This window comes from Cryptotermes secundus, unplaced genomic scaffold (assembly GCF_002891405.2).
Source record: "Cryptotermes secundus unplaced genomic scaffold, Csec_1.0 scaffold2129, whole genome shotgun sequence".
NCBI classification, from domain to species: domain Eukaryota; kingdom Metazoa; phylum Arthropoda; class Insecta; order Blattodea; family Kalotermitidae; genus Cryptotermes; species Cryptotermes secundus.
The window spans coordinates 79667-101728 of record NW_019726284.1 but is presented as its reverse complement, the minus strand read 5'-3'; the positions used below and the strand labels follow the sequence as shown (position 1 = coordinate 101728).

At 40.9% G+C, this 22062-nt stretch overlaps 1 protein-coding gene across 2 annotated transcripts in view; it reads right to left on the bottom strand.

Moving 5' to 3' along the window:
• Positions 1-22062, bottom strand: part of LOC111864182 (cullin-1) — a 50205-nt gene that overhangs the window by 5360 nt on the left and 22783 nt on the right. For both annotated transcript variants that reach the window (XM_023851245.2, XM_023851244.2), the window contains exons 6-14: positions 20187-20286; positions 17885-18039; positions 15225-15518; positions 12809-13072; positions 10734-10913; positions 10290-10439; positions 9312-9430; positions 7319-7540; positions 6156-6375 (exon numbers count right to left, since the gene is read on the bottom strand). In XM_023851245.2, coding sequence (XP_023707013.1) covers positions 6156-6375; positions 7319-7540; positions 9312-9430; positions 10290-10439; positions 10734-10913; positions 12809-13072; positions 15225-15518; positions 17885-18039; positions 20187-20286 — 1704 coding nt within the window. The remainder of the gene's footprint in view (positions 1-6155; positions 6376-7318; positions 7541-9311; positions 9431-10289; positions 10440-10733; positions 10914-12808; positions 13073-15224; positions 15519-17884; positions 18040-20186; positions 20287-22062) is intronic.

Below are 22062 nucleotides of genomic sequence, written 5' to 3'. Positions count from 1 at the left end.
AAATAAGTTATTTAAGATTTGTGGTTCTCACAGTGGTAGTTATGAAAATTTGCCATCTTCTGGGATATAGTGCCATGTAGTATGTATATGAGACAATGTTTTGGAGGAATGTATCATCTCCATCTTCAGGGTCGAAAATAAGCCAAACAAGAAACCAGCGCGAGAAGGTGGCTAGGCGGAAATAGCAGTCAGCTGGGATAGCAATTATACAGGGAGCAGAGGGTACGAGGAAGGGGTGTTGAACAGTCCCCACTGGCTCATTACTTTCGCCTCTCTGGCTTTGTGGGCAAGTCACTAAGAACCAAAAGCTGGGTAGTAGTGTGGACGGGCCGGTTTGAGAAAATAGGTGCATGCAGAAGGCAGGAGTGTGCAAGGACCAGTTTATGCCTCCCGCATTAAGGGACGAACACAGGTGGAGGGTGCTGAGCATATCTGAAAGAAATAGGGATAAGGTGACAGGAGAAAACTGCATAATGAGAAGTTTCATAACTTGTACTCTTCTCCAAGCATAATTAGAATGATTAAGTAAGGAGGATGAGATGGGCAGGGCAATTAGCACAAATGGGGAGAAGAGGAATGCATACTGAATATTTGTGGGAAAGCCAGAAGGAAAGTGACAACTAAATAGACCAAGATGTAGGTGAGTGGATTCTAATTCACTTAGTTGGGTGTGGAGCCCAACGGGGTCCACTCTGCATGGTGGCCACTGACTGACCTATTGCAGCCTGCCCCGGGTGATTATGATGATGGAGAATTTGGTGGAATAAAGATTGGCAGGGGAAACCGAGGTACTCGGAGAAAACCTGTCCCAGAGCCACTTTGTCCACCACAAATCCCACTTGGCCAGACCAGGAATCGAACCCGGGCCACAATGGCCTTAGGTGAGTGGAAAACATTAACATGGATTCTAGAAAAGATATGATGGGGTGGTATGAACTGGATTGATCTGGCTCAGGATAGGGATCAGTGGAGTGCTCTTGTGAACATAGTAATGAACCTTTGGGTTCCATAAAATCTTGGGAGAAATTCTTGAGTACCTCCACAACTGGCAGCTTCTCAAGAAGGGCTCATCTCCATGGATAGTTAGTTAAATGACCTTTAAATGTATCCAGCAGGCAGAATCATTCCTTGTTTTCTCAACATTACCCTTGACATCCTGTTCCAGGAAACTCATATTTTAACCAGTTCACCAGTTCTTTTAATAATCCATCCTGACACTTGGTTACTAGCACAGGCAAATGCACCCCAGGCATAGCTTTTCATTTCAGGATAAGGTGGTAGTTATATGTACACTGTTTGCCAGCTCTGTAAACAATATAATTATTTGCATCTCTTTGCTGCCTGATGCATATGGCAACAGATTTTGCACCTACAAAATGGATAGTGTAATTAGATGGCATATCAAAGTACACTGGCATTTCATTGTCACTGCCTTGAAGTGCAACAGAAACTTCTTGCAAAGTGAAATTCTTCATTGTTCCTCTGCACTGTTTGTACATCTCACCCTGTACTGGACTTTTCTGCCCCTTGTTGTACAGGGTGAAGCAAAGGAAACACATGTTTTCCACATAAGAATAACTTTGTTGATTTTCAAGAAAAAACCTTTTTAACACTTCGCGGACTGGTGATCTAAATATTTAAATCACCCTGGGGACCGGCATTTTTAAACCTACTACCCTAACTTGTGCACTGTTCACTTTAAAAATTAATATAAAATCTCCTAATTAATTTTATGAACTAAAATTTTTGGAGAAGACTTACCAGAGCTCCTAGAAGTGCTTCAGAGTGTGATATTTCTGGAAACATTCCCCTCTGTGAAGAGGCATGATGCAGAACTTGCAGACGTAGGAAGTCTTGCTTTGCTTCTTGTGCACAGTGCACACACAGCACTGCCTAGAAGGATACTTCCCCGTCGACTGTTCGCTCATCACAATTTTCATGAGGGTATGTTTCTGCATATCACCCGAGGGTCGCCCAGGGGGGTCCATATTAGGGCTCCATGGGGTGGGAGTAGATGGTCCCGGTCGTACTACGTCTGTGTCTGACGCAGGTTCTGCTGCCACCGTGAGGTCTGTAGCCCAGGCTTTTGCCATATTCATGAGAAATGTCTTGTATTTCAAAGTTGAATTTTCGTTTAGCTCTTTGAAAACCAAAAATGATTTGAAAAGGGCACAATTTATAAGCCACAAGGCAACTTTCTTCGTCCATTTTACTGTTTTCCTATGAAGGGAATAATAGGCCAAGTATTGGTCGGCTCTATCAATTCCCTTCATGAACATATTGTACTGAGAAATACAAAGAGGCTTCTTCTTCACTTGCCCATGTCGTCTTTGAACATCGACCATGCTCGAATTGTGAATAGTGGAAATCATATTCACAATACGAGTATCCCTACAGGACTGAAGAAGAATGTCCCCCTTCCTCCTGAATGTGGTGTCACCATGTTTCAGGGATTTACATTCCTCTTTCAGATCTGCAGGAAGGCCTCTGTTCACCCTAATTGTACCACAAATATGTACTTTCCTTGAAAGTAGGTGTTCTGCAGTTGCCACACTGTTATAAAAATTATCTTGATAAACGTGATAATTTTGATCCAGATAGGGATCCAAAATGGAAACAATAGTTTCTTGCAATTTCTTGCCTTCACCAGAATAAATTTCTAAATTTCCAATATAGCCTGAAGTGCTTTCCGTGACTACACGAACAAGTAGGCCATACTTTGTGAGTTTCCCAGGATTATACGTTCGAAAACGAAGCCTTCCCCTCCAAGATATCACAGATTCATCCAAAGACAGTTGCTGCTCTGGCTTATAAACTGTCTGAAATTTCTCAACAAAAAAGTCTAATAAGGGCTGAATTTTGAAAAACCTGCCTGTTGATTGTGGTTGCAGTTCATTATTACTGAAATGCAAACACCGCCATATCTGTTCAAATCTCTTACGACTCGTGAGTTTGCCGAAAATGGGAATTTCTAAAAATGGATCAGTGGACCAACAGTCTTTCAAATTATCCCTCTTTGTAAACCCCATTAGAATGATTATTACCAAAAATTTTTTCATTTCTGCTGAAGTGACATCCACCCACTTCAACACCTTATAGGTAGTGTCGTACGCCTCACGGTGTTGGAGATAGTATCTGTTGGTTTCCTGACACATGTCAAAGAAACTATCTCCAAAAAACAGTTCAGCTACTTCAGACACTTGCGTAGGGTCCGATGGCACTTGTCTCACCCCTGGATCAGCAGTAAACTTTCCCAAAGTGGGAAAGTGGCTGTCCCCACAATGCTAGCACTCATATTTTCATCGGAGCTCTCACTGTCACTTTCACATTCTCTTCTGGTCACAATATTTTGGGAGCCCCTGTCACTACCACTGACAATGCCCTCGCTATCGGAAGACGAAGCAGTTGGCAAGTCAGGTAACTCATCGGAGATCAAATCACAGATTTCGTCTTCTCCGAGAGCTCGCGCGGCCTTCAACTGCTTTCGTCTCTGAGCCATGTTGACACTGAGAATATCTTGCCTCACACATAGAAGCTTCGACTTGATCAAAGGGACTTTTAAAGACACGTGGCCACCAAAGCGAGGAATAGTGTGTTGCAACATAACGTGTCCTAAAAGCCTAAATCTAGGCGACCGGTCTGCCATGTTTAAAACCCAAACGCCTAGGCCTAGGCATCAGCTCTGCGAAGTGTTAACTACACAAAAAAATGTATTAAAATACCTTCTTTTTTATGTAATTACAAAGGTTTTATCTTGAAAATCAACAAAGTTACTCTTATATGAAAAACATGCGTTTCCTCTGCTCCAGCCTGTATTTAATAATGTTGCATGAAATTGACATTCCATTCCATCTCAGAAACAGTACAAATTATGCTTTTCTCACATAATTGGCAGATTTCCTGTTTCCATCATTTCCACTTTTGGCTGTTTGCTTCAAGAGACAATGTATTTTCTTGCTGCTTCGCAAATGGTTGTTTGTTCTGCATGTTTAATCACCATAACCTCGGAGTAAAAACCATAGCTGCGGTGCCTGATACTTTCTGACATATTATTCCCTTTCACTACTACTACCTCTTTCTCGCCACACTGCCATTGTAAATGATAAGTTGATGAATTACAGCTTTGCTTCATAACCTGGTATTTTGAGCACCTCAGCTTCTGACCTTGAAACAACTCTCCCATTTTCTCACTAGCTACTCTCACAGCAGAAGAGCATTACAAGAATTGCTTATATATATGGATGCACACAAGTATGCCTACACATGTGCATGGACACACACAACATTCAAATTCAAGATGATTGAAACTTCTGTAATCCTTAAATGTATGTGTGTAACTAGTCTTCCATTTGTGCAAACATGATACTGGTCCCTTGTGACATCAGATTCTGGCACACAAAGCAAAAACTAATGTATGAAAATCTTCTAAGTTTCAGACTGGAAAAAAACATTCAAATGAAAACTGAGATTTTTTTTTCTTGGTCCAATCTTGAACATGCCTATTGTGCATCTGTTAAATGCAAAAAATCTGAAAGCAAAAAACGTGGATGACAGATCTGTTTTATTTATTGCTAGTGGGGTGGGACTAAGGCCCTTGTACTGAGGCCACTTCCGGCCTAGGTACCATCCCCAGATGATAGGTGAGGGTGATTGTAGAGCAATTGGTGGAATGAAGATTGGCAGGGAAAACCGAAGTACTCGGAGGAACCTGTCCCAGGGCCACTTTGTCCACCACAAATTCCACTTGACCAGACCCAGGATCGAACCTGGGCCGCTGCAGTGGGAAGCCAGCGACTAACTGCTTGAGCTATGGTGTGACCTTATGACAGATCTAACGCATAATTAAAAAAGGATTAACCAGTAACGCATATTCATTTACCACACACATTTGGCTCGAAAAGTTCTGGGCCATGATACTATCCAGTCTGGTTGAAGTTTACTGCCATTTCAGAGGCAATACATTTCTTTTGAAACAACAGCAAACTTTTACCAGAACACATATTTCAAAAGATAGAAGCCTTCCACTGTGGCAACCTGAATCTTCTGAATAAAGGTCAATTTGAGCTTCATGTAGAGAAGGTGTTTTACTGGACCAACATAAAATTCACTGAATACTCAAGGAGTGAGCAAAAATTCTCCTTCATTTTTATTATTGATTGGTGTTAGATTTTTATAGAATCCTCTTTTATTTTTAATATGATTAGTGCTAGATTCTTATAGAATTCTCCTTAATTTTTAATATTGATTGATGTTAGATTTTTATAAGTTATGACATATTTTTCTTCTCAAAGTATAATTAGAATGATGAAGTCAAGGAGGATGAGGTGGGCAGGGCATGTAGCAGGAATGGGGGAAAAAGAGGAATGCATATAGGATATTGGTGGGAAAGCCAGAAGGAAAGACACCACTGGGAAGGTATGGACTGGATTGATCTGGCTCAGGATAGGGGCTGGTGGAGGGCTCTTGTGAACCTTCAGGTTCCATAAAATGCTGGGAAATTCTTGAGTACCTGCAGAATTGGCACCTCCTCAAGAAAGGCTCAGCTCCATGGGTATGTAAGTACGTATGACATATTCTTGCCAATGGGAGTCCAGCTTCATGCCAGATGATAAAGGAGCCATATCAAATACGGACAACTAAACTGCACTTTGTGATGTCTATTCTAAGGCACAATGCAATGGGCTAAAAAAATGATGTAACTAGAGAACATGATCATGTTACAAAATTCTGTAAGACAGAGGTTGCAAAATGGACATACTGGATTAGTGTTACACTGTCATCTGAATTTTGCAGACCCCCAAATCACTGATCAGAAGGTTCTGAATCATTGCATAGTTTTTGGCAATAGTACTTTCAGCAAAGGTTGAAGTTTTGTGGTTAAACTCCAACACATCACTTGCTTGTAGGCTTTGGTGGAAAAAAATCAAGTAAGTCATGGGTCTAGGATAGTCATTTTCTTCACTTGTTTGCCCTGACAGTTATTAACCACGTGTATTTTGGTTACAGGAAGTTAACGATTTCACACTATTCTGACTAACATCATCTACAGACTGAGTTATTAAATAAATTGTAATAAAATAATTAGATACTTTACATAAGAAACAAATTAAATGTAACCCTCATCCAGCATCCACTACTACAGCCTGAACATTTACCTTAATGACATGAACACGAGGCTTGAAGCGGGATGACAGTTGATTCAGCACCTCTGCTACCAGCTGCTGGTGTTTCAGCACCTTCCTCATCTTCATGATGCGTACTATGGCTGCCTGGATCAGCAGCTTGCGGTCCTCCTCTATGTGCTTGTGGGTTGTCTCCTGCTCCACTTTCAGTTCTGTTTTCATTGGGATGTTGATGTTGACACGCAACTTTTTGCTGCAATATATCAGGTTAATGTAATCAACTGAACACGCAAGTTGGAGTTCATGCCAAAACTGTGTGCACAGCACAACGCTGATAGAAAAGATCTCTGCTGGTAGGGTAAGAGAAAAGTGGTCTCTGTGCAAAATTAAGCTCCAAGCTGTGAAGATACATGAGGGAGTGGAGGAAAAGCTCCATGCATTCTTAACCTCAACACTAGATGGAGGTGAATGGTCAGCATCATGTCTGCTCTAGCTCTGTAGAAGGACACCCTGGAACACATTGGATAGGAGATTGGTTTTGCCCCAGAGCTTATCTGGCCACTCCGGAGAAGAGAAAAATCTTTCTGCCTGCAGGAAATTGAGCCCCAATTCCTCGGTGGTCCACCCTATACTGACCGAGTTGTCCTGCCCTCTGCTGGGGGGTGGAGGTAACAGTCCTAAGAGCACTGTTACATAACAAAAAACACAAGGATATAAAAAGTGACAAATTTTTGTTTTGTGCATATCAGCATTCACAGGGGCTCAACAAGTGCAAAATCTATAACAAAAATTATCAGATGTTCAACAAATTTAGAAGAATTAATAGAGATGGGAATGCCTGGCAACCTCTAGGTCACCTTCCTGTCAGAACTTGAGGTAACTTTGACTACAAATAGCATTCACAGTACTACCTATTCTCAGCTCTTTAGTTCCATTAACAGAGACTGCCATCCATAACAAGCATTCCATTAGCAACCATGGGGATGACAAGACTAGACAACTTCTACAGTGTGACTGAGACCAAGGCCAGCTTCACGTTCACAGCAACAGGTCTTAATGATCATGAAACAAGATGCTAAACACACACACTGAATTTGGTACATAATGGTCACATGGTACGAAATGCCAAGAGAGATTATGAAAAAAAAAAAAAACCCTGCACTACTACAGAATCCTACTGGGGGTTGCCAACATACTTCTTATAGCCTGTGAAGAGCGCAATGGATGAGTTGGAATGCAGTTCGTTCTCATCATCATCGCTCTGCAACAACTTGGCTTTCAGCAGGATCTGCAGCACTTGCACAAGGAAGTCCAGTTTGATCTGCGTCGACTCGTGCAGCTGCTGAATTGTCCAGCTCTCTGACCCATTGTACTGCAGTAGTACTGCCATCTGGAACGTTGAGGCCTGCAGTGTGTACCTATGACATCAATACTGAATGATTAGTTTGTATTAAGTTTCTTTTTTTTAATTGCTAGTGGGGTGGGACTAAGTCCATTGTACTGTGGCCACTTCTGGCCTATTGCACGAGCCTCAGATGATAGGTGAGGGTGATTGTGGAGCAATTGGTGAAATGAAGATTGGCAGGGGAAACTGAAGTACTCGGAGAAAACCTGACCCAGCGCCACTTTGTCCACCACAAATCCCACTTGACCAGACCCAGGTTCGAACCCAGGCTGCCACGGTGGGAAGCCAGCGACTAACCGCTTGAGCTATGTTGCAGCCCTTGTATTAAGTTACTAATTCTTTTTAATATTTAAAACAGGCAAAACAACACAGAAATAATAATGTACAGACACACACAATCTCTCAAGAAGTCTCTTTCCACAACGTTTCCCAAAAATGAGAGATAAAAAGTTGTAGGATTTCTTGTTTCTCCATCTGTGTTGTGTTCCAGACATCTCATATTCTGTGATTTAACCACTCTAACAGAACTATGAGAACATCATACACTGTACTATAAAGTGCTCATTATGTAATGTTCTCCATTCCCATAACATTTCATCTTGCTTAATCTCAAACATTCTTGAGAATATCAAACACAACATTTTGAGATCGTTGACTACTTTAACCCCTGAAGAATGACAATTATATCTTCAGAGAACAACTTTTCCAGCAAAAGGGTACTCCTGCCACTATGCTACAGGTGTGTGACAGACCTTCAGCAGGACCAATTACTTGGCCACCTTGTTACCCAACAACTTCTTTCCATATGACCATGTAGAAATCATTTACTCTTCAAAACCACATTCTTTGAATGAACTTGTGGCTGCAATACAAACTCAATTCATAAATCAACACACGGGAACTGTATATGTCTTTGAGCTGAACACTGGACTAGACGATATAAAGAGAGCCTACAAACTTTATGAATTGTGCTTTCATATGACTGACAGCCTCTGTGGTATAGTGGTCAGAGTTCCTGACTACAGATCCAAAGGTCCCAGGTTCGATTACCAGCACTACCAGATTTTCTGAGAAGTAGTGGGCCTGGAACAGGGTCCACTCAGCCTCCTAAGGATAACTGAGGCGTTATTTCAAGGAAATAGCAGCTCTGGTCTAGAAAAGCAAGATTAATGGCCATGGGGACGTGTTGTGCTCACGATGTGACATCCTCTATCCATAAAAGTTGGCACTAACTTCGCTGACAAGCGGCGGTCGCTCCGTCAGTATAGTCTGCTTGCAGACTACAGGCCACAGAGATTTTTTTTGTTTACTTTCATGTAACATTTAGAGTCTGTTTTTGTGGGCCCAAAATTATAATACATGATATGTACAAAGATTTAAAAAACATATGGGGCACAGTGTCAAACAGTATAAGTGAATAATGAATTGGAAGTAAAATGAAGCCTGATCTGAGGTACTACTCGTATCTTTGCAACTGTCCAAGGGACCGAGGAAAACCATAAGAGCTCTGAGTGAGGACAGGCAATCATTCAGCTAAGATATGAGTATGAATCTGCGAACTCTCAAACACGAAGCAGGAGTGTTATCCTTTCAGAATGTTTGCCATTCACACTGCAGCTCATTCCAGCTTATACAAAGTTCAAAATGGTCCAGATTTCAGTCATACTTGAACTAAATTAAGAAACTGATACGAGTATATATTTCCAGAAAAGGCCTTCACAGAGCAGATCTGTTATGTCTTATATTAATTATGTATAACAGCAAGTGAAGAGTCCTCATTTTACCTATTCTTGAAGCAATTTGTGAGAAGCTCCCCTTTTGACATGTTGTACAACCAGTTGAGTTTCCGTCCACTGTGCTGGCCACTGTAGAATGTTGTAAATCTGTGAACGCTTCGCTCCAACTGCCAATAACAATTCATGCATTAACTCTGTGTCCCAAAATATTTATAAAAGTGAGTTTCTCTATGTTGTTATGCAGGTGATGTTGAAAAGGTTATACTTGTACCTCACGCTTGGTTCAGAATCGTAAGTGTGTATTACAAAGTCTAAACCACAAATTTCCAAATATTCTTGAACAGACAACGTGAGTACTGAAGTGCATTAATATACCTGTGGGCAATACTCCAGAAATATACTCACTCACCCTCTCATCTAGTGACAGTTATCGGAGATTGGCAGTGAGAAAGAAATACTTGCATGAAGCGTAATTAGTGACTATGGGCAAGTGGACTATCCTAACTGGATGGTTGATTTCAGCTCATTTTCTGGGACCCTGTCCATGGGAACATGTGCTGTTATGCAAGAATAATTTACATGGTCACACATAATTCCATATATTTTTAAAGCAGTTTGCTGTATACAACATACTGATTTGTACAGCTTTTCCAAAAGAAAAATATTTTGGTCATGGGACATGACAAAGTAGGCCTCAACAGTTAACTATAGCTGAATTTTATACATGTTGGTATGATTTTATAGTGGATTTGTTATGCAAAAACAAGAGAGTAAAGAAACACACTGAAGATAACAGAATAAATGGAAATTCTTGAGAAAATATGTACAAATTAGTTGCAGGACTACTATAAGGTACCAAGGCCATTCTTAAGCCAAAGTCCTCTGTATACGAGTATAATGCCTAACTTTGGCTTATACATTTTTATGAACTCTAAGACTGCATACTCCATTAAGACAAAATTTATAATTCTGATTTCCAATGGACAATCCAACCTACCAGTTATGCCTGGACTGAGCCACACATACCTCTGTGGGTAAAGAGAATGTGAAGGATTGCTGGAATGGCCAAGACCCTGAGGAGAGAACTTGTATGCTGAAGTCAATGTCCAGAGGTTCGTTAGAGTTTGTGAGGTGTTTTCGAAACTGCTCATTCAAGTCCTTTGATACACCAATATCCTGCAAACAGACATGTTATGATATTATCAAAAGTCTCGCACCTCCTTCTTCCTAAGACACTCCTGAATGGAACATGTCTACTGAAACACTGTTTGATATAAGGTTATCATGTGTTAAAAGGCAATTCCTATGTGTGAAACTTGAGACAAGTGGTGAGGAGATTAAAAATTCAAATCAAGCTATCAGTACATCACTTCTCAGATTACTGAAACTATTAACACACATTTTTGTCCTATGCTAATCAAAGGTTACACAAATATACACACACAATACATATTATGAAATATTACCAACCTGGAACATTCGCTGAAGTTTAGATGTGTATTCAAAGCCACAAGCTTGCTTCAGTTTTGAGATCATAGATGCTTCTGCATCATCACTGGCTGACATATGCTGGACTAACCGCTTTGCCAGCATTTTGCTATAGAACTTCTGGAACACATCTTTATCTTCAATGTACTTGAAAACAACCATCTGCAAAAATACATGTCTGCATTCTAGCCGTTCAGCGTGGTTTGACGTGTATGTTTCATCAGGTATTTAAATCGTCTGGGGGGGTTCGACATGTATGTTTCGTCCAGCTGCACACCTATGTTATAACGCCCATAATAATTGATGGTTTTGCTGTAGATTGTTAGATTTTTCGCTGGCCTGTTCTCAGTAGAACAGAGTATAATAAGACACGACTTTATCTGCGCTAAGTCATCGTTACATATGCCTGTCTTGCAGCAAAGTTCCTGTTGCTCTTGCGAGTGGTTTCTTCGTTCTACTGTTATGAATGGCGTGTTTTCTTTGCTATGAAGTTATAAACAGCAGAGACGTGATATGTGCTGTGTTTATAATATCATATTGCCCTGAGCTGGCCACACTAACACACTCAATTGGAATTCTTAGAAGAGGGATGTACAAAAATTTATTCTTGCAAGATCGATTGATTTCGCACAGTACATAGCACCCAGTTCTTAGAAAAATGTCACGAATTAAGGCAGAACACTGTGGTCACCCCCTATGACGATACTGGTGTGTGTTGGGGGGGAAAGGAACTCATTCCTTCATGTACTATCGCTCCAGTTGACGCCATTTTATCGTACTGACCTTGGTGGTCGTTTCGAGGGATGACCATGAATATTTTTTTTTGAGCCAGCTAAGCTCTGCTTTCGTGCACTACATAGCAGCCAGTTCTTAGAATAACTTCATGAATTCTGTGGTCACCCCTACGACATCTACTGCCGCCAAAATGGATGGAATATCAAAGGCATAGCAACAACCCCTTGTTATGATAACTCGTAACGTTGAATTTACTACAGCTGACCTGGCAACTAAACGGGTCACGGAAAGACATTNGGGCGCTCATATTATAAGGTAAGGTTATAAAAACCATCTTTTAAGATCATTTTAGTGAAAGTTTCATCCTTCAAGGCGTACCATTCACTGCTCAAATACTAACCAACCTGCTTCCATTGCCGAGATACAGGGCGCTCATATTATAAGGTAAGGTTATAAAACCATCTTTTAAGATCATTTTAGTGAAAGTTTCATGTTCCTATCTCATATAATTTAAGAACAATGATGAATAAATCATTTTTGAACAAAATTTAAATGGACAGCTGAATATATTACCGCTGGAGAGACGGCCGCGGAATTTAAATGACCGCGCGAAAGGGTTAATATGGTGAAGAATGGATGTTATCAAGAGTTGCATGGAACTTACTTCACAACACCATTACCATTTAGACCATACAGCATCAAATTATATGATGACTGATGAATTGAAAACCATCTGGAAGGAAGCAATCATGGCACAGTTAAGGCAATGTTCTGGCATTTACTTAGAAACCCAATAAAAACCATGACAACCCTCAGTCAGGACTGCTGTGTCATGACTCACAATCAGGCTGACATCTTCCTGAATACAAGCCTAGAGTGTCACCACTAAATGAGCCTGCTTGGTCTATACGTTACAAGGTCTATCAAGAAGTTCCCGGACTGTTACTGTTGTAACTGCCTCTGTGAAAGAAGATGAGAGGGCACGCCAAGGTCACACTTCCACAAGCCTATTGCATCAGTCTACCATGTGACACTGTGTTGTGAACATGCATTGTCTTTACATGAGTGATTCTTGTTTCATTTTGTATGCAATGGATGGCAAATTCATGATTAGAAAGCTTCTTAACACCGAACAATGTAAATACTTGCAGCACTAGATGGAAAGTTTAAAAAAAGCTGTAACTAAAGCCATGGAACTTGACCTCTTCCTTCAGCTACATTAGTCTAGGGCAGTTAACACAAATTAGGGAACCGGTTTCAGTACGCAGGCACGCAACATCTACAGCACAGATGTGGGAACCAATTTCAAAGTCTGTACTCACAACTTGGTTGAGAGTGTCTTCAAGTTCAGCTTCCTCAGGATTCTTACTGCTCTTCTTCAACAGGAGATCACAGTACTTTGCTAATAACTCTGGTGACTTTGATGAACTATTGGCCTGTCGGGTCACTGCATTGCTATTGATGAAACGTCCACATGCCTTGTCCAGAGCCGCCACAAACCCCGAGTCATTGTTGAATGCCGTTAGTACTAACGCATTGTATTTCTTATGAACTTCTAATATTGTGTTAACATAAATTTTGGGGTCCTGGCAACAGAAAATCACACTTAATTTACAGTGACAACCACATAAGGAAGGCTGATCTAGAAAAGTGATTGTAATTATCTTACTCTGTGGAAAAGCCTCTTGGTTAATCCGTGTTTATATGACTTGTGATGATGGGACAGACTTTTTAGTCCTTGCAGAATTTCTTCTGCCCTTGTGTGTTCACGCGCGCGTGTGTGTGTGTGTGTGTGTAAACATATTGTATTTAATGCCATTATTTTAACAATAAAAGTGCAAGTCTATTTCAGTTATGGGTTATAAATCACATACAAATGTTGTTTCTGTTTTCATGAAACACATGAAAGGAATAGCAACATTATTTTCTTATTAAGATCTTTAGTGTGTTTGAAAAGTGGGTGGGACACTAATTTCTGAATTAAATAACAGAAAGAATTTCCAGGATTGATTCCTCTTCCAATTTCATCATGAAACTCGTGCATATCTGTTACTGTTGTTCCCCGACACATTTACATATTGTCACGTATTGGGTGTATAACGCAACAAATAAGTTCACGCCATTGTCCCAATATAGCGAGTTTATTACGTTCGCTCGCCTCACACACACTTTACAGACATTTACACTTGCAGTGTTACAGTCACTGCTCACAATATTCAGCGAGACACTGGACTCTCTTCTCCGAAGGCTGATCCGGGACTTTCTTCTCCGAAGGCTTGATGACGGCTGGCTTCTTAGCTGGCTCTTCCGAGACTGTCTTCTTCGAAGTCTATTCCGAGACTGACTGTTTCTCGCTGAAGCTGGGCTATTTATCGCGGCAGTTGCTACACAGTGAGCCTTCTGTTATAACCATGGAGACTCCTGTTAGAACTACAATTGAGCAATTGTTGTCTCCTCTGTAACGGTCTGTTCTAGCGTTTCCATAGCAGTGACTCTTTGGATTGCAAACACGTTACATTGCTCCCTTCTAAAGGTTGTTCGTCCCCGAACAGCCTAACGGTTCTCCCTCGGTTTCGTTTCCATGGTGTTCTGTTGACAGTGTCTGCATTCGGTCTTGGTGTCCTGCTGGCATCTTTGTGCATTGTTCATCTAACCGCATCCGCCCCTCTCTTCGGTAGTGCTCGCACCCGAGCACTCCCGTGGTCCAGAATTTGTCTGTCGCCTTGTCTCACATTCGTTCTTCGCTTTCATTCGTCCCACATTCGTTCTTCTGGGGAGGCCGGTACTTCTACGTTACCGGTTCCTCCCATAAGGGCCGTTTCCCTTTTTTCGTTTTGGAGGGGGTCGGCCCCTCCACTTTTTCCAACTTTTTCCTTGTCGTAGGCCGACGGGAGATCCGGCTATACGCTTCTTGATCATTAGTCCCATCGTCTTTCTGTATGTCCTGGGGATTTTTCTATGGGGCTCTATTCCTATTCCCCTTACTCTATTGCGGTTGCCCCCGTTGTCTCTTCCGGGCATGTATCCTCTCGCGTTTCCTCCCGGTATGTTGTCCCTTACCCAGTTCTTTCTGGGGATCCTGTTACGCCGTGCTACTCTGACACGGAAGGTCGTCCCCTCGCTGGCGAATCCCAACCTCTCGTGGGGTCCACACTTTTTCTGGGTGGTGTTCCTGAGGATGTCTGTCTTGAGGTTTTCCACATTCGCCCGGCGTATCGTTCTTCTGTGGTCGACGCCCAATTTCTTCCGCTGGCACCCGAAGGTTCCCTTGGGAGTTTCTTTCTTGGAGTCATTTCTCCAATGTCGTGCCACTGTCGCGCAACGGGATGTCGTTCTGTGTGTTCTGATTCATTACTTAGTTATGTTACGACTTTTTCACAGACTTTAGTTCTATTGACACGTCAGGGTCACCAGTGTGGGATGTCGATGTATGAAGTGACAACCACTTGTTGAACTGTTCTATAACATTTATTACAGTTCCACAGTTCTACAGTTCTAGTTCAGTGTTGCGTTTCAATACAATGTTCAAGGTGTTACAGAGTTCACTACTGTTATTATTATTATTCTTCACTTCTTCAAACTCAAGTTTGTCTGTGTATACTGTGCAACTAAAATAAATATTATAGAACAGTCTCTTCATATATCGACATCTCACATACATATGTCAACTTCTGAACATGAAGCATCAGTAGCAAAAGTGAACATATAACAGGAAATAACAATCAAAATTAAACTCACATTGTTAGCAGAATCACCACATTTATCGATGGCAGCAAGTCCCTGTGAGGCAATGTGGCTCTCCAGCAGGTTTTTCAGCTCACCAAGGCCATCAGGAATACGAGCAACTAGTTGGTACATGCGTCCAAGATCTTCATTCTTGTCTGCATCTAGGAGGTTCTGGAACTCTGCATGAAAAATTTCCAGGTGCTTTTCAATTAGCACCTTCTCACATGTCTTAGCCAGTCTCTCCAAAGTTGTTTCATGTAGATATACTTGAACTCGCTTATGTTCCTCAAGCAAGCGTTGCTCTGCCTGCAACACAAAGCTCATGTCACAATCTTCACACCAGTCAGACCTGATAGGTCCCAATAAGAAAGTATATCATCAGTCTATATACACACAGTGTCAGGCTCCACATAGCTGCACATTCTTTTATAGTATCTACATAATGTGATCATTACAGTATGTCCACATAAACAAACAAACAAACAAACTCTGACTTGAGTCTGCAAGCAAACTATACTGACTCAGTGACCAATCAGAAATGACAGGTCACAATAAAGAGTATATCATCAGTCTATATGCACTCTGTGTCAGTCTCCACACACTTGCACTCTCTCTCATATTATCCGCATAATGTGATCATTACAGTATGTGCAAACAAACAAACTCCATGCCTTTAGTCTGCAAGGGAACTATACAACCAAGCAACCACCAGTTCTCGGCAAAGATAGTGCCAACTTTTAGTGGATAGAGGGTGTTATGTGGTCAGCGCAACAAATCCCCACGGCCATTAATGTTGGTTTTCTAGATCTGAGCCGCTACTTTTCCATTCAAGTTGCTTCTCAGTTATCCTCACAAGGCTGAGTGGACAACATTCCAGACCCACTACTTCTCAGAAAATTTTGTAGCACCGGGAATCAAACCCGGGACCTCTGGATCTGTGACCACTAGACCACAGAAGTATATATTCAAATTTTAATTATGATCATATTACATGAGAAAAACAGGATTACTGTATCATAATATCCATGTTTACATGCGTGTACACTTGTCAAATAAATAAGTAACTTTTGAACCTGTGGATGGATTTTCTTGAAACCTGGTGCATATACCATACTACTGGGAACACCGCCACCTTTAAGATTTCTTAACATGCCATAGATAATGCAACAATGTCAGCCATGCAAACTTCTTACAAAGTAACAAATTTAGTATATTTTAATGCAGACCTCCACTTTCATGTGTTAACAGGGTTCAAGGATTGTGCAGTTTTGCTGAGGTAACATGTTGTATAATGCAAAATGATAACAATATGATCACATAATATCATTATCTTCTTTTGGTTTAATAGTCCAATGCTCTAATCTTCTTCAATTCTTACTGCTGTTACCAAATATTTATATTTCACCATATTTTCAAGCATTAGCCATCTTTACATTGTAACTGTGCATTGATTATAATCAATGCACAGTATTTATGCTCCATAATTATGGAGCATAAATACTTACACTCTCATACTGAAGGTTCATTATTTAGTGGTGCTTAGCGGCCTCCGTAGTCTAGAGGTAACGTTCCCACCTCATGACTCATAGTATGCAGGTTCAAATACCCGGCGGAGGTCGTCGAATTTTTAAGGGCGGAAAAATTCAGGGAACAAGTCCTCTCGGAGGGACTTTAAGCCGTGGGTCCCATGTCGTAGCTTTACGGCACATAAAAGAACCTCATATCTCCAAAGGAGGTCACTGAGCCAAATTACGGACGTTTCCCGCCCAACAGCAGTCTCTATTACCTCTGGTAGATGGGGGAAGCATTAGATACCTCTCAGCTAGTAGAACCGGTCTCACTGGCTGGGCGGGACTGATGGTAAGCACCAGTACCGGTAGGATATAGAGACTGGTAGAATATCATAGAGGGAAGCACAATGGACCAATACAGGTCTAAGTGCATGGGGAAACCCACCCTCTCCAATAACAAACTAACTAACTAGTGGTGCTTTGTACAGACTACCATATCTGGCAATGGTCAGATATTAACATGCCATGACAAGATTTTTTTTTTCAAACCAGTTCTTTCTTCAGCCACTTGATAGTGCATTTACCTACCATGGATACCATGAGATCATTAGCAAGACACTTTTCTATTGTGAAATAATACAAACCGTTACTACATTTGAAACCTGGATGGTAGCCTGAAAAATAAGCCAAAAACAGAGATGCAGGAGTGTACATAATAATGCATGTTTTTCTCTGCATTTTTTCCTATAGCATCCTCCTTAGTAGCACCTCAGTGTTTCCATATAGCCCAAAAGCTGAAACTTAGGCATGCACTCAAGGACTTACACGTTCCTTGGCTGCGCCATAGCTCAAGTGGTTAGTCGCTGGCTTCCCATTGCAGTGGCCTGGGTTCGATCCCGGGTCTGGTCAAGTGGGATTTGTGGTGGACAAAGTGGCACTGGGGCACGTTTTCTCCAAATACTTTGGTTTCCCCTGCCAATCTTCAATCCACCAATGCTCCACAATCACTCTCATCTATCATCTGGGGCTGGTACAATAGGCCAGAAGTGGCCGCAGTAAAAGGGACTTAGTCCCACCCTACTAGCAATTAAAAAAAAAAATACATGAACCTTACTGATTCAAACTGTAGGCACGGTCATTTAAACTGGGCCACAAAATTACCTTCTTCATGTATTCGGTGACAGGATTCTGCCGAAGGAACTCCGTGCTCTCACGTGTGTAGAATCTCTCTGTATCCTCCAGGAATACATTCTCAAATGATTCCTTGTACACCGAAAGATTCTGTCCCTTTGCACCTGGATCCTCCTCATTCAGTCCTACCAAAAAAAAAAAAAACAGAAGTGTTGTGAGCGAAACAATATAATGGAAAAGGTCCCTCAAATACAGACAATCACAGGGATCACAATATGGACAGAACCATACACACATTTGCTACCTCCTCCCCATAACTGAAATGTAAACTGTACTTGAAAAATTAAGCACCATGCTACGAAAATGTATGATGCAGTGGACGTACAGCTCCACCATTCTTGACCTCAGCACTAATCCCTGGGGAAAAAGCCCCAGTACTCACTGGATAGGAGAAAATGTGGGCCCCAGAGCAAGTATGGATGCTGTGAGGTACAGAAAAGTATCATTCCTGCTGGGAATCAAACCCCAGCCATCCAGCCCACACTCCATCACTATACTGCCCGTACTTTCTTTATCGTTACCATGTTACACTAATTTCTATGTTTGTATATATGTCTAATAGGTATAAACAAAAAACATTTCTTACAGTACACATGTACATACAATACTTTGTGCCTCTGAGCTTTCGTATACACATATTTTAGGGGTCAATACCGCTTATCCCTTGTTCCAATAGGACCAAACACTTGCACCATACAACTCTGATATCCAGAGTATAATTCAGGAACATAACCCTTGTGTTAAACTAGGAATTACTGTATGTGCTACTGTATCACTAACACACGTCTGAAAGAAGCACTGAGCATGTTATTGATACTGCAGGCTGTAACACTGTTGAGTAAGCTTAACAAGAACAGATTCTGTTTCCAGTCTTTTGTACCAGGAAGTAACCCATTCCACTTCAACCATTATTTTGCATTTTCATTTAAAGCTACAAGTTTTAGGCAGAAGCACTGCACTTATGCAGACTTCCCAAACCTTTGAGAACTTGTATGATGTTTGGATTATAAGAAAAGACTGTAAAAAAAGTAAAAAAGTAAAGCTATCCCTGTAACAGGCCATAAAGGCCCATAGGGTTGTGAGACGTCGAGGGTCCCACATTATCTAGACAATCAGCTCAAAGATGGCAGCAAGGTTGTCAGCCTTATGTGCCAGCCACACTTTACTCCACAGAAAAAAATATTTAATTAATTGGTAGTACTCATTTCTGTTAGAGGCTGAGTCGATCCCAGGGCCATAGTGTGGCCGGAAGGATTAGGTCAATTGAAAAAACCCAATGACCTCATCAGGACTTGAACCCATGACATTCCAGCTTGTACCATAGTGCCTCAACCAACTATGCTATCGCTTGCCAAAAAAAAAAAAAAGACTGTGCTGTTGCAAAAGTGGAAAAACATAGGTACCAATATGCTAATTCCCTTCAAGACCATAAAGATAATCCCAAAGCATCAATGGTCCAAGCATCATAAAATACATGCCATGAAAAAGTACATTTGATATTCAGATCAACTGATAAAGACGTGTTCTTTCAATTTCATCCTTTGTTCCACAGAAAAAATAAGTCTTATAAACACTCCAATACGTTATGCCTCCTTTCCCAGATATACTGTTTTCAACTACTTGCAATTTATGTTTTTTCCTCAGAGCAAGGAACTATATATTATGTTTGATCGCAGATTATAAAAGTTTTTAAATTCTGTAAGAAACCAACTTTTACAAGCTGCAAATTATGAGAAAGTGTAGCTTTCATGAACAATTCCAGTTATGTCTCGCAACTTTTTAGTTTTAGTATCTACACAGGGATTTTTTTTTTTAAGAATTGCTTACTATAACAATTAATATACATAAGTACCTTTAGATTTCGAGGAAGATAATATATAATTAGAATGATGAAGTCAAGCAGGATGAGGTGGGCAGGGTATGTAGTACGAATGGGGGAGAAAGCCATAAGGAAAGAGACAACTGGGAAGACCAAGGTGTAGGTGGGTGGACAATATTAAAATGGATCTTAGAGAGATAGGATGGGATGGTATGGATTGGATAGATCTGGCTCAGGATAGGGACCAGTGGAGGGCTCTTGTGAACACGGTAATGAACCTTCGGGTTCCATAAAATGGTGGGAAATTCTTGAGTAGCGGCAGAATGGCGGCTCCTCCAGGAGGGCTCAGCTCATTGAGTAAGTAAGTTCCTTTAGCTTTTCTTCCCTTTTAAACCTTTGATTTTAAAAGACAATTTACAATCAGATAAATAGAACATGTCTCTGCAAACATACCAAGTTCAACATAGCAGTTGATGACTCCGCTCACAAGTCTTGTATTGATGGTCTCACCATTCCTTTCACGTTCTATAAGCTTCAGTACTGCATTTGTCACCTGCAACATAGCAACCATCAAGTTGACAAACATACAGATAACACAGAAACATGGAAAATGTACACAAAAATCTCCTATCACATTGGCATAGTGCTCAGTTCATAAATGCTAAAACTGTAAAGTAATGACAGAAACAAATCATATCAGCTGGAACTGATAAGGCAACATAAAAAAATGTACAGAACCGAACAGAATGGTTTACCTGTATGACTTATGGCAAGAATATGGGAAATGGTATCATAAACAAGTCACACAATGAAGCCAAGAAATAAGCACCAACTTCAACACAGCATTAAATTAAGTTTAAATTTTTTTTTTTCATCCACCAGGGCTAGCAACATGAACTTTCATCTTACTGTCACTACAAAGAACCATTTTATTTAATGTGGTTTCACCTTCTGGTATTAAAATATAAATGTTCAGTGCTAATACAACATTCACCACTCGATATGATCTCAAGCCAGTCCAGTCCAACTTCAAAACACATCACAACTAAGAACATAGATGCTTTGGGTTTGGAATGATTTATTACAGTGACATGTAGAACCACTGCTAGGGAACGAGTTGGCAGACACATTTCCGTGAAGATGGATTCTTGGAAACCAACCGGTTAAGGGGTGACATTTTCTTGGATATGGGGTACGGGTGATCAAAAATTATTTCTGTTGATATGGAAATGAAAGGTATTTTCTGTTGGTGTGACACAATGTTATATAACAGGAAACCCAGATTGAGTTCACTTCAGTAGAGGCAGACCAGTCCAATCAGCACTGAAACGAGTTCTAGGCAATTTACTGTGATTATGAGTGACTGCACAAGGAGTGATCATTAAATGCAATTACCAAACCAAACTCCATCTTATTAGTTACAATCATATTCATGACAATATTTTTATCTAAGACAGAGGAAGTAAAGCCTGATGAAGAAAACTGCATAATGAAGAGCTCTACAATTAAAACAAAATATTCTTCATATGATTATATTATGATGATCAATTTTATTTAAGGCACACTTAACAACGTCGTCAGAAGCAGAGCCAATATAGCACTGAATGATTAGCAAATAATGAATTGGAAAGGATGTGGTCTATGTTGAAATGCCATTCAAATATTTTCTGGCAGGGAACAAGGAAAACATGAAAAACCTCTGTGAGGACAGCTGAGACATGACCAGGCACTGGTGGAAAATGAGCCAGAAGTACGACTGCTTTAGCCAACTTGCTCAGTATTATGGTGATTACATTTTGGATAAGACAGATGGAAAGCATGAAACACGTGCATCAGATGAAAAACGAATATAAAATTAATTTATTAATTTATTAATAAATCTTAAGTGACCACCTGAAAGATATTGTAACGTGTCGGCAAACCAGAGGAGTAACTTCTATGGAAACGCTACAATAGACCATTACAGAGGAGACAACAATTGCTCCATGGTAATTCTAACAGGAGTCTCCATGGTTATAACGGAGGGTTCGTTGCCTAACAGCGGGCAAGGTTATAGATAGCCCGGCTTCAGCGAGAAACAGGAGTCTCGGAAGAGCCAGCTAAGAAGCCAGCCGTCATCAAGCCTCCGGAGAAGAAAGTCCCGGGCCAGCCTTCGGGGAAGAGAGTCCAGTGTCTCGCCGAGATATTGTGAGCAGTGATTGTAACACTGCAAGTTGTGATGACTGTAAACTGTGTGTAAATGAGCGAAAGAAATAAATTCGCTATATATCAGACGACGGCGTCAACTTATTTGTAGCGTGACACACAAAACGGCACAATTATATGCAAA